The sequence below is a fragment of the Neofelis nebulosa genome, chromosome 9 (genome assembly GCF_028018385.1).
Source record: "Neofelis nebulosa isolate mNeoNeb1 chromosome 9, mNeoNeb1.pri, whole genome shotgun sequence".
Lineage (NCBI taxonomy): Eukaryota > Metazoa > Chordata > Mammalia > Carnivora > Felidae > Neofelis > Neofelis nebulosa.
The window spans coordinates 89,517,916-89,540,671 of NC_080790.1; the positions used below are offsets into that span (position 1 = coordinate 89,517,916).

The window sequence follows — 22,756 nt, forward strand, 5'->3', positions numbered from 1 at the left end:
TGGGCATGTGCATTTTGATTTTAGTGAAAGGAGGCCATTCCTTGTCCCCTTCCCGGCCATACCTCTTGGTGGTGGCCTTCTTTGCAGCTCCTGGGAGTCTTCTTGTGTGGCTGTCTGCTCTGCCTGATGGCACACACAGCACTGGACCAGAGAACCCATGGAATTCTGGCCAAGGACCTTGGTCTTCAGGTCTCTTTGCTCTCCCTTTCATAGAACCTTCTGGTTTTCATTCCCAACCTTCATGTCCCACTGCTCCTTTCTTTCCTCCTGTCCAGAGTGAGGAGGTAGTCCAGGGCCCCATGTTGGGATAGCTCAGTCACTGTGTGTCCAAGGCCCTCTGAGGGGCACAGTTAGGGGGGCTGAAGCATATGTTAAAGAGCAATGCTCCCTCACCCCTGCCACAATGTAGATAATCTGGAGTTGGACAGCACAAGCATTCCTGAGAAGCTTCACAGAGGGTGTCTTTATTTTTGCAAAACAGAAATAGAAAGATTGCTGATGAAACAGAACTTTGTGAAGCCATTGTTCGACTAGAATGCAACAGCACATTGTAGCATTCCTATGGAAACTCTGTAAAACCAGCCAACTTTGAAAAACCTGGTGTTCAGAAATGCAGGTGTGCATGGTCAGAAGCTGCTCAGACTTCAAAGAATGCATGGGTCTTGAAGGGAGAAAGGGCACACACGACTCCCTAGCTTGACTCCCCTAGCCTGTGCTGACAGATGGTAGGAAGCTCCCTGGCACCCACGTGAGCCGGCCCAGTGGGCACCAGTGGTGGTCTTGTCCTGGGGGCCAGCAGAGGCACTCATGTTTTGGTGATGCTGGGGGTACTCTTTATTCCTCTTCATGTGAGTAGTAAAAAATGAGCTGCTGGTGCTGTGTATTCTCTGAGGACAGGGAGGAGAATGCTAGGAGATATGATCACACACATAGGACTCTCTATCACTTGGGAGCAAGCTAACTGTCTGAGACCTTCCTCAGTGTGAATGCTGAGCCAAGGCCCTGCCTGTGAGCATGTCGGTGTGTGTGCACACACATGTGTACATGCAGCTTCCTCAGAATTATCTTCACTCTCAGTATTTTCATTAATGTTGGCTATAAATCTCCCCAAATAGAAAAAAAAACAAACAAAAAAACCTTCCTAACTGAGCTATGTCATTGTTAAGAGCAACGTTTTATGTGACTGGTTTCTTAGTCTGCTTTCAGAAGACCTTAATCTGGATCCTACCTTCTCTCTACTGCACTTTATTTGATCCTGGTGTCTCTCGTTTTTTCCAGAGTAACATATGCAAGTAGCTTAGAAGTGGCTTCACACCCTCAGAAGGGTGATGGAAGTTTTTTAAGCGTAACTTCTTTTAAGAGGAGTGGGCTGTTATGGAAAAGTTTTATTTCTTATGCCATGGTGGTTTTATTACAAAGTTATATCAGCTAATTTGAGAAGAGGTTCAAAGAGCCACATCCCTTTAATGGCATAAGCACAGCATTGCTTTATGTAGCACCATTCATCTGGAGGAACCCCAGGGGCTTCACACCTTCTGCATACAAATGATTCCATCCACCCAGTCACCAGGTGTCACTCAGGCAGAATGTGGCCTTCCTTAAATTTCATTTCTCCTAATAGCTCAGAATGAGAAGTTAAGCCCTACCACCTTCTAGCAAATTACCCCTAACATTAGCGAATTGACTGCCAAAATGCATATAGAACAGCACACAAACTTGAGAAGGGGCCTTTGACAAATTCTTGGAAAAGTAAAAGAAAAAAAACAAAAAGAGAGAGAGAGAGAGAGATACAATTTCTTTTTAATCCTCACTAATCTTGCTGAAACATGAAACGTGTGCTGAACATGAAGCGGCTCAAGGCAGTTCTTGGCAGTGGAGAGTTTATGTCTGCATCACATGGTAACTGCTGAGGGGTGTCCTCACCCCACCTGTGCCTGGGAACAAACTGTGCATTTCTCTTTGGTTGCCCTGTTTGGTGACCCTCTGAATAAAGGGATGTGTCTTACTTGTCCGTAACCTGCTGTAGGGTCTGGCACATTGCAGTATTCCATAAATTCTTGGAAGCACGAGTATGCAAATACCAGAAAGAAAAAAATCATCAGAATAGCAGAGTGAAAGGAACAAAAGTACAGGACGCAATGCCAAGCTTGTGATGATAAAAATGGAAAAAGGAGCTTGAATTGCTTTAAGATAAAACCCGGAATGTCCTGGTTGATGTGTAATGTAGTGACATCTCTATCACAAATTTAATTTGTGAACTAGAAGGTGGGGACATTCTGTTTCAGGATTTAATACCTGATAAGGCCAAGGAAATCATGGCTTTTCAAGTAATTCCAAACCTGAGAGTGTCTATGTTCTAATAGGAAATACATGAATGGTAACTTCTACAGTGGTACAGGATAAACACTTTGCCTTGAAAACTGCTTACAAGCTGTTGAAATCGTAAGTCACACCTCTGATCCTCTGAATTAGTCAGGATACAGGCCGAGCTCCCCCAATATGGTGGCTTAAGTAAGGTACAGTTCCTTTTCCTCACGTCACAGTACAGAGATCTGTTTTACATGGTCATTCAAGGAGCAGGTTCCTCCTTTTGCTCTGAGTGGGACCTTGGAGTGGAAAAAGCTGGCTCATCTCCACCCCTCTGCCATTCAGGCTGTGGAAGGGAGAAACAGGAATTAGGATTTCTTCCCAAATGTCATTATGAAATGGGGTCCAGAATTGCACAAGTTACTTTCACATGCATTCTTATGACTGTTATGACACATGGCCATGGCTATATACAAGCAAGGCTGGGAAATGAAGTTTTTAGCTGGGTGACCTTGACCCCAGTTGAAACTTGGAGTATTTTCACTGTCCAGAAGAAGGAGCAAGTGGATATTGGGGTGTAATTAGCTTTCTTTGCCACCTTTGTAGGCCCTGTGAGGCTTGGCACATTTATGGTCAGGCAGCCTCCCCTATGGCCCACTCACCAACCCTGCAACATGCCAGGATGTATTTCCCCAATGACTGTCAACTTTGCCATGTCTGTGTGAGCCAGGCCCATGTCTGTGTCCAACTGTGCCCAACTCCAGCTCTGTGTCTGTGTCCAACAACTGTGTCTGTGTCCAACTCTATGCCTTTGCTTGGCCTGGTTCCTCCAGTTGTAATGCTCTCCTCTTAGAGTAGTCATTGGGATTTTCCCCATTTATCTGGGCCCAGCCACTCCTAGCAATAGGATTTTTGACTATGTGGACCCTGAACTTCATATCCTGGGAAAAATAATGTGCAGGGGAAGCTCTTCTCGCCAGGGGCTTAGCCCAGGCCCAATCCTGGGGAGTTGGTTTGATTGGTCCATATGTTCATTTGTTCAGTAGGTCTTTTGAGCATGTGATGTATATCAGGCCAGAGGTCAGGGATGCAGCATCTGAACAAAAACAGGCACAGTATCTGTCCTCATGGGGCTGATAGTCCAGGGGGCCCTCCACTGGTAACATGTAATTAGAACCTGTGCTAACCACAAGTGTTGCCTGGGAAGCTCTGAATAAGAGAGAATGGTTTAGTCCTTAGAGTCTAAAAAACACAGATGAGTTGTTTGTCCACATTCTTCACCCCAGCTTGCTGGGGAATCTGGAAGAGAAAGACCTGGCCCTCCCTGCCACACTGCCCTCCCCCTATGCTCCAGGCCCCACTCCCAGGGAAGCCAGCGTGACTTAGAGCCTAGTCAGCAACGTGGTGTAATGGAGGCACATTTGTCAAAGCCTGCTGCTGCGGTGATCTCCATAAAAGATGGAGATGGTGCTGCTGTGCATGTGTGAGCACCCATGTCTCCACAGGGTAGAGCATTAAGCCCACAGTAAGATTTGTGTGCTACATCTGAGTAATGAGCCATGAAATTGACATTATAAGTTTTAATTATTATTAATGCCTTGCAGGGGTGGCTGGTGTTAATTATCCTGTAGGCATCCCAGATGCATTTCCATTTTCCTTTTATTTCTTTTCCTTAATGTCTTGAGCCCGTAGAATGCTGGCTCAGTGACAACGTTTGAATAGGATTCCTCCAAAGGGAAGCACACAGTTGAAAGGTTATAAGGAGCAGAGAGGAAATGGCCACACAGAAACCCACTCAATTTCCTTGGCCTGGGAGAGTCCTCGCGGGTGCTGCCTCCAGGCCCTGTCATGGACTAATTAGTTAATCTTATAAAGAGCTTTGAAGATGAAAGGCGCCTTGGAGGTCTGAGAGTCCTAACAGTGAGAACCAGCAGGTTCCCACTGCTCTGTCCCCCTGAATAAACCTCCTCTTGGTACCATCCCTGACTTTTATTGTTGCCCTCAGAAATGTGTCCTGTGTCTCAGTTTTGCTCCCTTAGGTGCTGATCTTTGGCAGTCTGGGGAGGGGATTCTTAGATGGGCTCTCTCTCCCACTTCCCTTCTCTATGGCTCCCTCTTTCCCCTCGCCCTCTCCTTGCCCACCCATGTGTGCACACCGGAGCATGGCTGAGCCAGCCAGGCTGTGCTGTGTGCTCTGAGCCCCATGATCTGACCTCAGGTCATCAGGTGGTTGGCCCTGACTGGGCCTCCACTGCAGCCGTGGTGAGGATGTGTGTAGACCACTCCTGCCCTGCTTCTGTGGCTTCAGATGCCTCTGGCCCCTCTGTTTCCCTGATTCACCCACTAGAACAACTGTTCTTTTGCTCCTCTGTGCAGAGCTGGGATCGGCACCCTTATCCTGGATCTCTGTGAGACATGCTGGTTTACAAGTGGTGCCATGTCAGATCTGTCTGTCATTTCTGACTTTCCCCACTTCTGGTCCTCATCCAGTCCCTATCTCAGGAATAAACTGAGCCTATTTAAATGAACAGACATGCATGGGATACCTGCCATATGCCAGGAACTTTCCTATTCTGAGGCCTCGGTTTAATAGGGGCTGGGGGTGTGATGGAGTAGAGGCTCCCAGACATTGGAGAGCACAGCCTGCTGCTTCTGGGTTTGGGAGGGAGAGCCTGGAGCCAAGGAGAGAGAAGCTCCAGAGGTTCTAGAAGCATGTGCCGTTTGTGTGCAAGGATGCTGGCCCCATGGCTGGCACAGGGAGTGGGGAAGAGCATCGGGGGCTGTGGCTGGAAGCTGTGTTGAGGCCAGTGTCGGGGCATCCTGAATGCCATGCCGAGGAGCTTGGTGCCCCTTCCTCAGGGTAGTAGGTAGCCTCTGAAAGCTCATGAGCCCCAGGGTGACAGGATTAGCTCTGTTTGGGCATCTAGCCTCACAGTAGGCTGCCTGGGGCCAGGGACTTGCTGCTGGAGGTTTGCAGTGGTGTAGGTGAGAGAGAGGAAGGACCTAGCCATGGGGGTAGAGGCATGCCTGGTGCCTCCCTGAGAGCCTTCCAGTGGGGTCAGTAGAACTTGAGGACTAGTGCTAAAGTCCTTCTCCCTAAAGGGAGAAGGTGGGCATACGGGGGGGACAGGATACAGGACTGGCAGTGGGCCAGCAGTCCCTGACCAGAGTGAGGAATGCAGGGAGTGTAGCCTCCAGGGACAGCCATGGGATGTCCATTTTGAGAAGTCAAGTAAGCAATTAGATTGGAACTAAGTTCCCTTGGAACTTGGAAGAGAAGTTGAAAGCACAGAGAGAGGCAGGTAGATCTGGGCTGTGAAAGGCATTGGGCTGACCAGGAGGTCTGGGGTCACAGTGCCCGGATGGATGGGGCCATGCCGATTTTAGAGAGTCCTTGAGAGACCAGGGCCCCTGGACGTCAGCAGTACATTCCTTATACAGCCAAAAAGACACACTACTCACAAACACCAGGCCTGGAGCCAGGCCACCTAGGTGAGAACAGCCTCAGGTTCTTGTCACTACTCCCAGGCCCTTCCGTGCACCCCAGGCAGGTCGGGGCCAGGATTGCACAGCATGCATGAGCAGTGTTTGTTTCAACTGAGTGGTAGAGCTGGTGGTAAGCGGGCCAGAGTGTGGATGCTGGCGTCCCCTGTGCATGGGGAGGACGGAGAGCTGCGCATGTTCAAACAACATGGCGGTGCACAGATGGAGGTACAGCCCATAGAAACAAAAGTGTGAATCTGGCCGTTCTTGCTCTTCTTCATTATCAAGACTAGCAAAAATGACCTCAGTGTGTGTGACTCTCCAAATACTGCTTTTGAGCACTGCCCTCTTAGTCGGTGGGGAGGGGGGACGGGGGGTGGTGGTGAAAGGAAACAGAGTCTGCGGCAAAGTGAAGGTTTCTTTTCTGCACTGAACTGAAGCCCATTTTCAAGTGTGACTGTGGGTTCTCTCCTTACTGCCCCTTTAACACCTCTTACCTCTCAGTGGGTATCTCAGCTTCTCCATGTGCTCAATAGTGAACAGACTCCTGTCATGGAAATCAATGTAATATTTAACTTTTAAAGTTGTGATGGACTAAGTTTAAATAGAACAAGAAAGCTACTCTGTCTTTTTGTAAATTTAACCTCACGGTTGCGGCAGGGATTCTGGGAGGGGTAATTATTTGCTGTCGGGGCTGCCCTGTGCTTGTAGGACGTTTAGCTTCCTCTCTGGCCTCTACACATTAGATGCCAATAGCACCCCACCTCCCAGTTGTGACAACCAAAAATGTCTTTACACGTTGCCACATGTTCCCCGGGGGGACAAAACTGTCCCCAATTGATGACCCCTGGGCCAGGGGATGACTGGCCTTTGTGTGGCAGTGAGGTTCTTCTGGTGATTCACAGCCAGTAGCCCTTTCCATTCTTGTCTCATCACAGTACTTGTGCTGCAAATCACCCCTTTGCTTCAGCCCTCTGAAATTGGGGCCTGTTATGGGCTATTGTGCTTAGAGTACAAAGCTAGCCAGGATGAGTATTATTGGAAGCAAACTGATTTTTTTTCCCCTCATTGAGTTCTGCAACGAAAAATCCTCTGGTGTTACTGTTTAATTGGTTAGTGGTGGCTGTTTGTCAATTTGCCAGCAGGTTCTCTCTTAACTGCTGTCATTTGACATCGCTGAAACATAAATGCAGAGTGATTGAGTTGCCAACATGCTATTAAGTCCCCTACAAAGAGCTTTTCGATGTACTACTGCTTCAGGCTTTTGTGGTTCTATTGATTGATTCGAATACTAAAGAAATCCTTGGCATAGACAGCCCTGGTAAGAAAATGCGGCTTCTGTCAGGGAAATTGTTGGGTATTGACACAGGAACAGTGGTGGGTTTTCCTTTGGTTTTCCTCTGGCAGAGACTTGGCCTCTGGCAGAGCTTACTCAGTTGATGGGTGTTGCCTGCCCACACAGAAGAGCAGCCACCGGTCTTTATGAGACAGGTCCGGTTAAGTTGGAGGAGCCCAGGAAGTGGATGGTGACATCGAGTTCAAGTTTCAGGGTAGTTTGACTGACTCCTTATTTCAGAGGAGCAGAAGATTGCCACAAATTCCTTTTGGCTTCAGAGCCTGTAACTCACCATTTAAGGCCAAAGATGGCAGATCACTTTTGAAATGGTTGGTTCATCTTTGACAGGATGACAAGAACATCCCTTGACATTAAGAAGATACTGTTTTATGGTCTTGAAATTGTACTTCTGGACCAGACTGCCATATGCATCAAAAAGCTATTTGTCATTGGTGTGTGTATAGGGCCGGGGCAGGGATGTTTGTGACAGCCAGGAACCACTTGTTAGAACTTCTAGTGCATTAGGGACCAATGTCCCAGGGTTGGCCTCCACCTTCCATGGCCAGACTGTCCCTCTGGGCTTGACGTCACAGGTGTATGCCATTGGTTGTAAGGCTGTGAGTGGGAAAGTCCCACAGTCAGTGTGGGTCCGTCCCCTTGACCCGGGAACCCCCTTGACACATGTTCTGAGTTGTGAAGGTTCAGAGGTGCAGTCTGGAAAATCTTATTGGACAATAATTGTTGGAAGTCTGGCAGCTAGAAATAGCACTCAGTGGAGGACAGTTCAACATAGAGTAGTAGATGAGAATATTCCAGAGCCAGCCACTTGAGTGGGAATTCTGCAACCCTTATGGAGGTGAGGTTTTGAGCCAGTTACCTTCTCTCTCCCTGTGCCTCAGTTCCCTCACCTATAAATGATGACAATTTAGCTCCTCCTTCAGAGTTCTTTTTGGCAGAGTGAGTTAGTTCCTGTGGAAGGCCCCCCTCTCATGTGTACTATTTGAGGGGGGACTGCCATTACAGGGACCACCTTGTCTTGGCAGGACCATGGGCTTGAGTATTCCCATACAGGGCATCTGTTCCTTTGAAGTACTTCCCACTCTAGAGCATTCTATATGTGCCCACACAGCATGGGAGCCCCTAACCTAGGCAGATCTAACCTGGCAGCAGGAAGGCCACGTTGAGTAACCAGATGCTATGTTTTGCTTTCAGACTCTTTCCCAGCTTCCCTATGGGAAAGCTCTCTACAGTTATGAGGGGAAAGAACCCGGCGACCTCAAGTTCAGCAAGGGCGACATCATCATCCTGCGGCGCAGGGTGGATGAGCACTGGTACCATGGGGAGCTGCACGGGGCTCATGGCTTCCTGCCCGCCAGCTACATCCAGTGCATCCGGCCCTTGCCACAGACCCCGCCCCAAGGCAAAGCACTTTATGATTTCGAGATGAAGGACAGAGACCAGGACAAGGACTGTTTGACCTTCACCAAGGTAAGGGGAGGTCTCTGTGAACACTGCCACCCACCTTCTCAATTCCCACCTTTCTGCTGATTTGAATTCTGGCTCCTTCCCGAGACACACTCTCTCTGCTGTGCCTCTGTAAGTGGGGAGAACAGTTGTTCCTACTTCCTGAGTTTTTGTTCAGTGGAAAGAGATGGCACGCAACCTGATAGGTAGCTCCATCTGAGAGCTGACAGGGGGCTCTCTGGGTAACAGACACAGGACCCTCTGTCACCTAAGTCATGGTGTCTCAGTGACAACTCAGGTACAAAGGCATGAAGTCTCTCCAGGACTTGCAGGCCCTGGGAGAGGAGGCTTATCAAGGAAGGCTGCTGCAGAGATCCCCTTTGGCTCACAGGAACGTGGTGGTAGGACCCAGAAACCAGCATGCCACAGCTGCATCCTCTGGAGCACCAGAAGGCAGGTGGGCAGGTGTGCTTAGGGCCAGGATTGTCTTGGAGAGAGGGACTCTGGTTGGTGACAAACTAAATAGCATTTACCAGCAGGATTGTCCTAGCAGAGCCCAGTGAGATGCGGAGGGGCCTGGTTGTTAGTCATCCCAGGCCTCTGAGGTTGTAAAGCATTGAGACACCTGAGGTGGGGCCCTCTACACCTTGATGTTCCCTTCCCAACCACAACTGACAAGCTCCATTCTCATCTGTGGGCATGCCTCCTTCCTTGTTTTCACTCTTACACATACTCCTCTCTGTGCTGGGCAAGGCAGGGACGCCTGAAGCACTTATTTCTGCACAATGTCAGTAATAGCAGTTGCTATTTACAGCTTTCCCAACACGCTCATGCTGTATCTCAACTGCAAGGTGGTTGGAGCCCATCTTGCTGATGTTGGAACCAAAGCTCCATGAGGCTGAATGTCACTCACCTGAGGATGGTGGCCTGGGCCTCTCCTTCTGCTTTCTGTGTTCTGTTTCCCATCTGTCCTGCTTCCCTCCCTCCACCCTAACCTTGTGAGTGTGTACACAGTTGTAAATAGCAGCTAGAACTATGAATCTTTGACTTTAAAGCCCACGTCCTTCCCACTTCTGAGAGGCCATTGTTATTTTCTTTCTCCCCATCTGCTTGGTACAGAACTTGGCTGTGGTACTGAGCTCTCTGGAGGGCTGCTGGAGTGCAGTGCACACCATTTTTGAGCAAAATTGGCATGTCCTGTGCATGGCTGCTATTTATGTCTTGTTCCATTGTTCAGACTGACAGTGAATAATCTATTTTTCATTCACGGATTCAACTCTTTCTTCCTTTCTTTCATCAAGGTGTTGTAATGTTAATTCTGATTGTCATCTGGCTGATGCAGCTTCCTGGGAAGCTGTATCCAGACCTTTTCCCCCCTCTCCCTCCTCTCCCTCTCCATCCATCTCAGTCTGAGACCTAGAGTGGCAGGCTGTCTGGAGTGCAACGGCAGACAGAGCCCCCGCTTTGCTCACTTCTCTGCCCAGTGGACTCTGGACAACGTGCCCAAGGAGGAGAATGCCCTGGAGGCCTGTGATGCTCTGTACTCTCACTAGTGACCACGAGTAGGGACCCCCCTCAACCTCTTGGGTTCTGGTTGGGCTTTGCTAAGGAGACAGACTCTGTTACAGCTCTAGGCTTCTCTGAGCTCAGCTTGCTCCAGGGACAGACACAGCCATCCTTACAGAATAACATTAGAGGAGGCTATTTGAGCTAGGAGAGGTCAATTTGCATTGACCTCTGCAGAGCCCTAAAGCCCCCAGCCTCCTTTGATGTGAGCAAAGGCCTACCTTCACACCACCATCATAACTTGCTGTGTTCAATGAGCCTCTGCCTGGGACACTTGACTCCAGGGTGAATACCAAGCCCACTGCACAAGAGGATAGGCATTTGCCCTCCTATCAACAACATGTGTCAGCCTCCAACTCTGCAGGGGACACAGACAGACCCGCTGTGCTCTAGAGCCTCAAGTGTAGTGGAAGAGACAGGCAGTAGCAAGTCAAGAAATAAGTGTTCAAGGGGCGCCTGGGTGGCGCAGTCGGTTAAGCGTCCGACTTCAGCCAGGTCACGATCTCGCGGTCCGTGAGTTCGAGCCCCGCGTCAGGCTCTGGGCTGATGGCTCGGAGCCTGGAGCCTGTTTCCGATTCTGTGTCTCCCTCTCTCTCTGCCCCTCCCCCGTTCATGCTCTGTCTCTCTCTGTCCCAAAAATAAAAAATGTTGAAAAAAAAAAATTAAAAAAAAAAAAATAAATAAAAATAAAAAAAAAAAAAAAGAAATAAGTGTTCAAAAGTCAGCCTCAGAGAGTAATGCTGGTAACCCAGGAGCCAGACTAGGTATTTAGTGAAGTCTCCAAAATATTCAATGATAGAGCTTAATGTTTGGTATTTCAAAAGAAATAGTAAAGTGTAGTCCTCATGGGGAAAATTAGAACTCAGGCCTCCTTAGACTCATTCTGTGGTTAGCACTGTTCTTAGTTATGATGATTGTGTCTGGGGTGTGAGCAGGCATCACTGTTGAGGTAGCTGCTGTGAGGGCTTCTGGGGAGATGATATTTGAGTTGAGATTGAGGACCAAAGGTGCTAGGAACAAGAGGGTCTGGGGGTCTCTGGCTACATAATGTGATGCTGTTCCCACGGGAAGCCAAGTACGAAGCACTCAGGGTGTTTTTCATGGGCTTTTATCCCTTGAATCCTGTGGATTAAGGTGGACAGTTAAAGATACCCAGGCATGACTCCCAACGAAAATTGTTCTGTGACATCCACCCCCTACTATGTTCACATAACCTTTTCAGGAGCACCCACTTTTGCCCTCCTACTTGGATTAGGGTCAACCACGCCTACCAAGTACCTGTTCTATTTGCAGCTGTCACCTCTAAACGTCTTCAGACAAAGCCTCCGAAGGACATGGGTGATGAATCATGACTCTCTTCTACTCAGTTCATATTTCCTCTTACCCACACTGCTTGCCTGACATTTTCCTTCCATGTGCATCTGACCAGCTCATTTTTTCCCATGCCCAGGATGCTGGTTCCATTTCTGACAGCCTCTGTTCATATCACACCTCAAGTAACTCAGGGCTTGGCATCCTCTGGGCTTGGCATCACTGCTTCAGACCAGTTTGGTTTTGCCTGCGTGGAATGCTTTGTTGTTTGCGTGTGTTCCCATCTGCAGTCAGCAAAGAAAGTGGGGTCTCTAAAATCCATGGATGGTGCTAGCTTACCTTTCAAAAGCATCATTGTGATGAGATTGGTTGGGTTTTAAAAGGCAGGAAGCAGCTGGATCAAAAAATTTTCACCCTCAGCGTTGGCTTTTGAACAGTCCTGTTAAAATTGCATTAATTAAAGTCATTCTAAAACCAAAGTCCTTGTTTCATTTAAGAAGAAAATGAATAATTACCTTTTGTAAATCAGCTATAAAAAGCATATTTGATAACTTCTTAGTAGTCTCACTCCAAAAAGCTGGGCACGTGCAAATAGAGACTAAAGGAAAGAAGTGCACTGTGCCCAGCGAAGCTCTGCTGGCTGCTCTCTTCCAAGCTCTCACGTGGGGCTTTAATGCGTGCTGCCCTCCACGTGCACAGAGAGGGAATGGGTTTGTTGGGGAGGCAAGCTGGGTGCAGGGGTCCCACACCTGGTGCACCCTTGGTGCAATTAGGGATCCCACGTGTGACCTTAGGAAAACACTCAACCTTGCTGGGCCACTTCATCTTCAGGGTCAGGACACAGATACCTACAGGGGGCTGCTGAGGGCTAAGTGATCTAAGTAAAGAGCTAAGCTTAGGGCAGCAGACAAGAGGGGACCTTGAACTCTTTTCTTTTTATGGACGCTTACTCCATATTACCTCATTTTCAGTCAACTGCAAAATTCAGCAAATATGCATGGAGCCCTGACTATGCTATGTAAATTCCAGTTTACATGAGAACATTTTCCTCACCCTACCAGGGAGCTGTGCTGGATGTAAAGGGCCTAGGGCTGCCCTTTGGTGAATTCACTCTGTAATGCTCAGGAATCCTGAGAGGCTGTGAGATTTTCTCAGGTGGTGCCTGGCTGACCCCAGAGTCACTTTTGCACCCGGCTTACAGCGGGAACTTGAGGTTCTCTGTGTTGGACCAAACCCCATAGTGGGTGTGGCCACATGAGGCCACAGGACAGTGGACAAGGGGACAGTTCCCTTCCAAGCCTCACCTCACACCCTCCTCCAGGGCCTCGGGGATGCTCTGAGTTGGCAAAGAGTTGTGTAAAACACTGCCACACTGTTGAGGTCACCACAAGACCCTTCCATATGATCTTATTCTGCTGAATATTTAATCATCACTTCCCAAAAGTGTGGGACTTCTCTTTTATGAGAATGAACCCAGAATTAATCCTAAACTGTGTTCTTCTGATGCAGGAGATAGGCTTAGATAAAAATTAAGTGTAGAAAGTTTGGGCTGTAAAGTCAGGTAAACAAGGATACAAATCATAACACTTTTTTATTATTACATGGTAACTTTGGGACATTTGCTTAGTCTGTGAGTCTCCTTTTTTAACTGTACAGTGGAGTTGATAATAGGATTCAGTGAGCAAAGGCATTAGAGAACTGAGCTCAAAATAGGCATTCGATAAATATTTGCTTTCTGTGCTCTGCTTATTCCCGTTTCAGGAAAAGGTGAAGTTTGGTCAGATACTTATCACTTTCTATGTTAGCCCAGAATGCGCACAGGAAAAAAAACACCCTAAGACACACACTACTTGGAAAGCTGAGAATTTGTCTAGTGTGTTAGACCCTTATATTTTGGTGGCTCAATCTCAAGGGGGTGTGAAATCTCGGCCCTGGGTCAAGACTGCTGTCCCCATTGCTGGGCACCTGGGCCTTGGCATATCTGCTTTCTCCTGAGGGGCAATCTGAAAAGCTTTCAGGGCTAGAAAGACTCAGAAAGCTAAATGGGATGAGCCTCTGTGCAGCCTTCCTCAGAAGTTACCAAACAATGTCAGTCACCTTCATGGCTCCTGGCTCCCTCCTTCCGGTTGAGCAGTAGCCCTATAGTCACCTCTGAATGTCAGCTCCACCTGGGTGGAGGAGTCCCCTTTACTAAGGGGACCAACCTCGCATATGGAGGAGGTGACTAGGAGGGCAGTGGCAGCCTGGGGGCTGCTGAGGGATGTCCTTGCCCAAGCCCTTGTTTGGACATCCAGGCAGGGGTCAGAGAAACTGACAGGGAATCTTATATATTTGAGGTGGAACATGGGGTGTGTCTGAAGCTTTGTCAGGAGATATCTTCAGACCCGTGCAGAATGTGAGCTCTTCCCTCAGGACTAGCCTCCCAACCAGTATGCCCTATCTGGCTCACTGTGGGCACCCCCAACTTTTGTACCCTCAGTGGCTGGAGTATATGTACCCCACCTCTGCTCAGAAGCCCCCTTGGCTTCCAGTCTCCTCAGAGCCAACATCAGAGTCTATACTGCCTGCAAGATCCTACCTGACCCAGCGCCCACCTCCTTCCCAGACTTAGTTCCAGTCTGCCTCTGGCTCACTCCACTCCCAGCCATGCTGACCTCCCAGCCCCTGTCTCTCCATCTGATCCTGCTGGCTCCCCCAGGGCCTCTGTAGCTCTCCCCATGGCCTGAATGCCCTCCTGACTTGTCTTCACATCCCTCAGAGTGGCCCCTGCTGATGGAGTGCCCTCAACTGCTACTCCACACCCCCATTTTCTCCTCCTGACAAGGTAGTGGGTATATACTACAGACAGTTGTCTGTCTCATGGTCTCCTGGCTGGAGTGCAGGCTCCCTGAGGGTAGCCATCCTGCATTTACTAACTTCCTATCCCCAACTTGGGACAGTGAAGGGCACATAGGACTTTGAATACATATTTGACAGGCTGAGTACAAGCACTCTGGCTTGGCCTGAGCAAGAGGTAAGCTGTACTTGCTATGGATTGTATAAATTTATTTTTGTCCAGCCTCCTTGGTCCATTCATTCATTCATCAGATGTTTATTGACACTAGATTGTGTTCTGGGTGGGCCAATGTGTGGGAACAGAGTCCCACCTTCAAATGCTCACAGCCCATAGTGGGAAGACCAGGAGAGGGATCATCACAGCACCTGAGCCTCTGCCCTGCTGGAGAGAGTGTGTATGTGTGCATGTGGTATGTGTGCCCCTGATGTATGTGGGTGTGGTGTGCGTGTGTGTGCGTGTAGTGTCCGTGCCTGGGATGTGTGTGCATGTGTGTGGGGTGGTGCATGATGGGGAGAGCTGCAAGCACTGAGGAGGGTGTGACATCTGACCTCTGGCCTCTCCACTTCCACCTGGGCCCACCCTGTAGCTGCAGGCCAGACTTCCTCAAAGTGTGCATCTCTGTCCTGGAGCTTTGCCTTTCTGTGAGCGGTTCCAGGCCACTGGCAGCCTCTGGAATTGAGATGGGGTAAGCAAGACGGGACAATGGGAGAAGGCCCCCTGACTTCTGGAACATCATGGCTCCCTAAGTCCTCAACAGCACATCAGGGGGTTAATGGCAGCAATGACTCTGTTAAGAGCCTCACCTAGAACTTCCCAGAGGAACAATTTTGTATTATTTCTACAACAAAAGGCTGAGGGAGTTTTTGAACTTTTCCCTTTTTAATTTCCATTTTTTCTGAGAAGCAGTGATTTTGGCACCCTATCTATGGCTGGCTTGCGTTCTGACAGGGAAGGACTCAATGACAGGGTCCCTAGTCATGCTGCGGTGAGAGGTGGCTATGCCCATGGCCGGCTGAGCAGGCAGCCAGCAGTGAAAGGATGAAAGGAAGGGCTCCCTCTGGTCTGGCTCACACTGCTTCTCAGAAACCACTTTGAGTGTAAGTGAAAGGAGAGTGGAAGCACTCGAGTGGCACTCCAGAAGTACCTGCTTGCTATTCATGGCCCTTCAGGATGTCTCTAGCTTCTTTATATGTGTTGTTGCCACACTGGTCATTTAGGAGAGGAAAATATTAGGTCCTCAGAGGTTGGTTTATCCAGACTTGCTGAAGGAACTCTCTAAGGTTTTCAGTGGACATGATATTTCAGGCTGAGCCCCTGATGTGTAAGCTATGACATTTATGGAGTTGTATTTCTGAAACAGTATTGAAGGACAGTGTGCTCAGCCAGTCACCTTCAGTGGCATCCAGAGGGCTTCTGTGTGGACACAGGCATACCACTCTCCCTGCTCTGCTACACAGCTTCTGTTCTTAACAGAGCCCCTATGCCTGTAGATAGCAGACTTTGGGCAAATTAGGTAAATGAAGTAGAAATGCAGTTTGAAGGCCCCTTTTAGATGGCATGACTATCATGGTACCTGAATCCTTTACATATGTATTACCCACTGAGCCTTGGGAAGAAAAGCGATATACTTTTTTTAATAATCATGTTATGTTCATAGCCCAGCCTTGACATCATTTAGGACCACCCCGAGACCGCCTGAACGCAAAGGAGAGCCACTGTCGTATGAAAATGGCATTTGGTATATTTTTAAAGCTTGGAAACTAGAGAGAAGAGTGAAAACAGCATATGGAAGTACAATGCCCCACAGCAAGTAATGGAGCACCTCACATGAAACATGTAAATGAAATTGAGTCATGCATCTGAAAGCGAAATGATGTGGTGGGAACAACTTTTTCTCCTTAAAATCCTCAGATGCTGCCATATTGGCCCAAAACTTGTCTGCCCCTCCTGACTATCAATGGTATAGATTTCGTTTACTCATCTACATCAAACAAGGGTTGATAAACCAGTGCTTGCAGGTCAAATCCTACCCACCTGCTGCCGTTTGTGTAAATAAAGTTTTATTGGCACACAACCAGACTCCCTCATTTACATGTTGTCTCTGGCTGCTTTCATTCCAAAACAGAAGAGTTGAATGTGTGACAGACACAGTACAGTCTCAAAATCCTGAAATATTGGTGATATGGCCCTTAGAAAGGTTTTCTGACCTGTGACATAGAACACAGCACTATGGAGGCCAAGCACACAGTGGTTCATCCCACTCAGCATGGCTTTGTTCTGAGGCCACCAGCATCCCACCACATTGAGTGTGACATGCAGGGGATGCCATTCTTTACAAAACAGCAAATGAAAACTCAGGTCCAAACCATGTAGATCAGTCTTGCCATTGTCCTATGAAAAGCCCTTGTAGTGTTTGAGGATGGAGTAATTCTCTATATTCCAAAGAGGCCACAGAGCAGGGATTTCACCCTTTTCTTGTCCTTCCTAAAGCACTGGCTCCAGCTTTTTGAAATATGACCGTAAATCAGAGACCTGATGTGATCTACGCATGAAAAAATGGTCATTGTTACCCTCGTCCTGCATCGGTGGCAAGAGAAGTTATTTCTGTTTCCAAAACACACCTGATCTCGTGCTGGTAGCTCTGGCATGCTAGAGTGAATTTTCTCATTGTCCAGCACTCATATGTTACTCTTTGGAGGTTGTCTCCATCGTGAGAGTTTGGTTTAGAGGCAGAGCTGTGGGAAACCTTTCTCAGCACTCCTAGGCAAAGTTAGTTTTTTTGTGTGTACAGAGAGTGGCTCCCTGAACCCTCTCTTCTCCCAGCCCAGTATCCCCAACAAGATTTATGCCAGCTAAATGAGAGTGTTATGGATCCTGCCATTGCCATGAAATCCCAGCCAGCTGCAGGACCAAGAATTGCGCCCCCCCGCCGCCCCCCACCCAGCCGCATCAATATTTGAGCCAGGTCAGAGACCTGCCACAAGGTACCACCAAACCAGAGCTGGGACTACATTGAATTGGCATCTGATGGGAAAATGGGGCTATGCAGGTTCCACTAACCTCACAGTAGCACACTGACAGAGTTGGATTTTGACCCCACTTACTGCATTATGCTGGGATTTCACTGTATGTACATTTTATTGGATACTGTCCATCTCTTTATAAGCAGACCTCCTCCACCAAGTGCCGATCTTTTCTTGGGAAGGGACAGCTTCTTCCTCATGCCTGGCTCTTAGGGGATGCTTGCATATTGGTAGCCACATGAGGAACAGGTTGGCACTGTGTAACACTTGGAATGATGACAAAGCCCCTGGCCAGAGAGAGGACACTCATTTGGGAATAGCTCTCCCTTATGTGAAGCTGTGTTGGCTTCTCAGTAACTTGGAGCCCTTGGTGTGTATTCTACCCTCCCAGGTGACTCAGAATGAGTCCAGCTTTTCAGTGTGGTAATGATGCCAAAGCTGGAAGACAGTAACCATGCCCCCCACCCGGCTTTCTCATGTCTCAGGCTCAGTGATCCCACTTTCTTCTCTGGCTTTCTGTGACTTGATTTCAGAGTGTTCACATAATGGTTGGCTTCCTCAGTATGTGAAGTCCCTTTAGGGATGTGTTAAGACCAAATGCAGTACTCAAGGTGTGTTGTAACTTGTCTATATTTAAAAAAAAAAAAAAAGCTTTTAACCTAAATAAAGCATATTGCAACAGTAAGTCCACTAATCAAAATTGTGCAGCTTGATGGTTGGAAAGAAAATCCTTATACTCACTACCCAGTGAAGAGATGGTGGGATATTGGCATCCCAGTCCTTCCCTCTTCCCATGGCCCTAACATCATGGATGAGTCATGTCTGTTCTTGAAAGTCAAATAAATGAAACATGCAGAGTATATTTTTGAGTCTAGTTTTGTGTTCTCTCAACATTACATTTGTGCACTCCATCTGTAGTGTTGTAGGGTGCTATAGTTTGTTCATGTTCATTTCTCTGTGGTGCTATTAGTTTTTTTTTTTTTTAAATAGACTTAATTTGTAGGGCAATTTTAGTTTTACTCCTGAACTGAGCAGAGATTTCCCATACAACCCTAGCCTCACACATGGACTGCCTTCTCCACTATCAGCATCTTTCACCAGAGAGGTACATGTGTTCCCATTAATGAACCTCTACTGATACATCATAATCACCCAGAGTCCATAGTTTACATTAGGGTTAACTCTTGGGGTTGTACATTCTGTGGGTCTGGACAAATTTATAATGACATGTATCTATCATTATGGTATCAAATAGAGTATTTTCACTACCCTAAAAATCTTCTGTGCTCCACCTATTCACCCCTTTCCTCCCTACTCCCCAATCCTTGGCCACCATTGATCTTTTTATTGTCTCCATAGTTTTGCCTTTTCCACAATGTCACATAGTTGGAATCACTTAATATGTAAACTTTTCAGATTGGCTTCTTTCACATAATAATATGGACTTACATTTCTTCCGTGTCCTTTCATTGCTTCGTAACTCACTTCTTTTTAGCACTAGATAATACTCTGTTGTCTTTATGTACCAGTTTATTTATCCATTCACCTACTGAAGGACATCACTTGACTATTTCCAACTGTTAGCAATTATGAATAAGCTGCTATAAATATCTTATGCAAGTTTTTGTGTGGACATAAGTTTTCAACTCCTTTGGGTAAATACTGCTGGATTTTAAGGTAAGAGTATGTTTAGTTCTGTAAGAAACCACCAAACTGTCTTCTGAAGTGGCTGTATGATTTTGTTCTCCCATCAGCCGTGAATGACTATTCATGTTAATCCACATCCTTGCCAGCATTTGGTGTTGTCAGTGTTCTGGATTTTGGCCATTCTAATAGGTGTGTAGTGACATCTCATTGTTGTTTTAATTTGCATTGCCCTAGTGACATTTGACATGGAGCATTTTTTCATATTTGTATTTGCCATCTTATATCTTCTTTGGTGAAGTGTCTGTTAGGTCTTTGGTCCATTTTTAAATTGGATTGTTTGTTTTCTCATGTTTTTGAGTAGGCTCCACACCCAGTGTGGGGCTTGAACTCACAACCCTGAGATCAAGTGTCATATGCTCTACCAACTGAGCCAGTCAGGTGCCCTTGTTTTCTTATTGTTGAGTTTTAAGAGTTCTTTGTAATTTTTGAATAATAGTCCTTTATCAGATATGTACTTTGCAAATATTTTCATGAGTCCATGTCTTATTTTTTATTCTCTTCACAGTGTATTTTGCAGAACATAAATTTTTAATTTTAATGATGCCCAGCTTATCAATTCTTCCATAGTCTGGTCTTTGATGTTGTATCCAAAAACTCATCACCAAACCGCAAGGTCATTTGGATATTCTCCTATGTTATCTTCTAAGCGTTTTATATTTTTGTGTTTTACGTTTATTCTGTGGTTCATTTTGAGTTAATTTTTGTGAAGGGTGTAAGGTCTGTGTCTAGATTCATTTTTCACATGTAAGTGTCCAATTGTTTCAGCACCATTTGTTGAAAAGACTGTCTTTTCTCCATTATATTGTCTTGTTCCTTTGTCAAAGATCTGTTGACTGTATTTATGTCAGTCTAATTCTGAATGCTCTATTATGTTCCACTGATCTACTTTTTTATTCTGTTACCAATACCACCCTGTCTTCAGTACTGTAGCTTTAAGTAAGTCTTGAAGTTGTATAGTGTCAATCTTTGTTCTTCTCTTTCAAATTGTATTGGCTATTTGGGTCTTTTGCTTTTTCATGTAAATTTTAGAATTAGCTTGTCAATATCCACAAAATAACTTGCTGAGATTTTGAATGGAATTGCATTAAATCTAGAAGTTGAGAAAAACTGACGTGTTGACAGTGTCGAGTCTTCCTATCCATGAACATGGAACATCTCTCTATTTTGTTATTTAATTTTATTCATCAGAGTTTTGCAGTTTTCCTCATATAGCTCTTGTAGATATTTTGTTAGATTTATACCTTAGCATTTCATTTTTTAGGTGCTAATGTAAATAGTATTGTGTTTTTAGTGTCAAATTCCACTTGTTACTAGTATGTAGAAAAGTGTTTAACTTTTGTATATTAATCTTCTATCCTGCAACCTTGCTATAATTGCTTATTAGTTCCAAGAGGGTTTTTTTGTTGATTCTTTCAAATTTTTTACTTAGACAATTATATCACCTGTGAACTAAGACAGCTTTATTTCTTCCTTCCCAATTTGTATGCCCTTCATATCTTATTGCCTTAGATAGGGTTTCCAGTATGATATTGAAAGGCCGTGGTGAGGGGGAAAATATTTTGCCTTATTCCTGAACTTTGTGGGAAAGCTTCTTGTTTCTCACCACTGTGATGTCAGCTGTAGGTTTTTTGTAAATGTTCTTCAGAAGCTGAGGAAAATTTCACTCCATTCCTAACTTGCTGAGAGCTATTTTTTTTTTATCATGAATCAGTGTTTGATTTTGTCAAATGCTTTTTCTGCATCTATTGATGTGACGATATGATTTTTCTTCTTTAGCTTGTTTATGTGATGAATTGCATTAATTGATTTTTGAATGTTGAACCAGAGTTGCATATCTAGGATAAATCCCATGGTCATGCTGCATAATTCTTTTATACTTCGTTGGATTCAGTTTACTAATATTTTGTTGAGGATTTTTGCATCTATGCTTATGAGAAATATTGATCTGTGGTTTTCTTTACCTGCTGTGTCTTTGTCTGGTTTCAGTATTAGTGTAATGGTAGCTTTATAAAATGAATTAGGAAGTAGCCCCTTATGCTTCTACTTCTGGAAGAGATTAGTAGATAATTTGGTATAATTTCTTCTTTAAATTTTTGGGAGAATTCACTAGTCACTTCATCTGGGCCTGGTGCTTTCTGTTTTGGAAATTTATTAATTATTGATTCAATTTCTTTAAAAGATACAGGCCTATTCAGATTGTCTATTTCTTGTATAAATTTTAGCAGATTATGTCATTAAAGGAATTAGTTCATTTCATTTAGGTTATCAAATTTGTGGGCATGGAATTGTTCATAATATTACTTTATTATCCCTTTAATGTCTAGGATCTATTAATAATGTCCTCTCTTTCATTATTGATATTAATAGTTTGTGTCTCCTCTCTTTTTTTATTAGCCTGGTTAGAGGTTTATCAATTTTATTGATCTTTTCAAATAACCAGCTCTTGGTTTTGTTGATTTAATTTATTGATTTCCTATTTTTAATTTCATTGATTTCTGTTCTAATTTCTATAATTTCTTTTCTTTTACTTACTTTGGATTGAATTTGCTTTTTCTTGTTCTAGTTTTCTAAGGTGGAAGGTTAGATTATTGATTTTAGATCTTTCTTTTTTTCTGATATATGCATTCAACGTTATAAATTTCCCTCAGCCCACAATTTTGACAAGTTGCGTTTTTATTTTCATTTATTTAAAAAAATTTTAAATTTCCCCTGATACTTTTTCTTTGAACCAAGTGTTATTTAGTATTGTATTGTTTAATTCCCAAGTATTTTGTGATTTTCCAGTTACCTTTCTGTTATTGATTCTAGTTTAATTCCACTGTGGTCTGAGAACCAACATTGTACGGTTTCTATTCTTTTAACTTTGTTAAGGTATATTTTATGGCCCCAAATGTGATCTATCTTGGTGAATGCTCCATGTGAGCTTGAGAAGAATGTATATTTTACTGTTCTTAGATGAAGTAGTTTATAGATGTCTATTATATTCAGTTGATTGATAGGTGTTGTTGCCTTCAACTATTTCTTTAGTGATCTTTCTGCCTGCTGGATATATCCATTTCTGATAGAGGGACATTGAAGTCTCCAAATATAATAATGGATTTATCTATTTCTCCCTGCAGTTAAGTTAGTCTTGCCTGATATATTTTGACTTTCTGTTGTTAAATGCATATACATTAAGGTTTGTCATGTCTTCTTGGAGAATTGACTCCTTTCTCATTATGTAATCCCCTTCTTTATCCCAAACAACAGTACTTGCTCTGAATTATGCTTTGTTCAAAATTAATGTAGCTATTCCCACTTTCTTTTGGTTAGTATTATCATGGTATATCTTTCTCCATACATTTACCTTTAATTCACATGTATCTTTATATTTAAACTGGGTTTATTGTAAACAACATCTAGTTGGGTCTTGCATTTTGATCCACTGTGATAATCTTTATCTTTCAGTTTGTGAATTTAGACCATTGACTTTCAGAGTGATTATTTGATATTTTTGAAATAATTTTTACCATATTTATTTCTGTTTTCTATTTGTTGCCTTTGAATTTTGTTCCTATTTTTGTCTTCTGTTTTTTTTTTTCCTTTCTGTGGTTTTAATTGATTCTACTTTCTCTCCTTTCTTAACATGTCAATTATACCTTTAAAAAAGTGTTAGTAGTTGCCCTAGAGTTTGCAATATATATTTACAATTAATCATGTTCACTTTCAGGGGCACCTGGGTGC

At 45.1% G+C, this 22,756-nt stretch overlaps 1 protein-coding gene across 2 annotated transcripts in view; it reads left to right on the forward strand.

Annotated features, from left to right (window-relative positions):
• The window catches only part of SH3RF3 (SH3 domain containing ring finger 3), a 374,110-nt gene that overhangs the window by 203,877 nt on the left and 147,477 nt on the right, over positions 1-22,756 (forward strand). For both annotated transcript variants that reach the window (XM_058684636.1, XM_058684637.1), the window contains exon 2: positions 8,339-8,614. In XM_058684636.1, the coding sequence (XP_058540619.1) occupies positions 8,339-8,614 (276 nt within the window). The remainder of the gene's footprint in view (positions 1-8,338; positions 8,615-22,756) is intronic.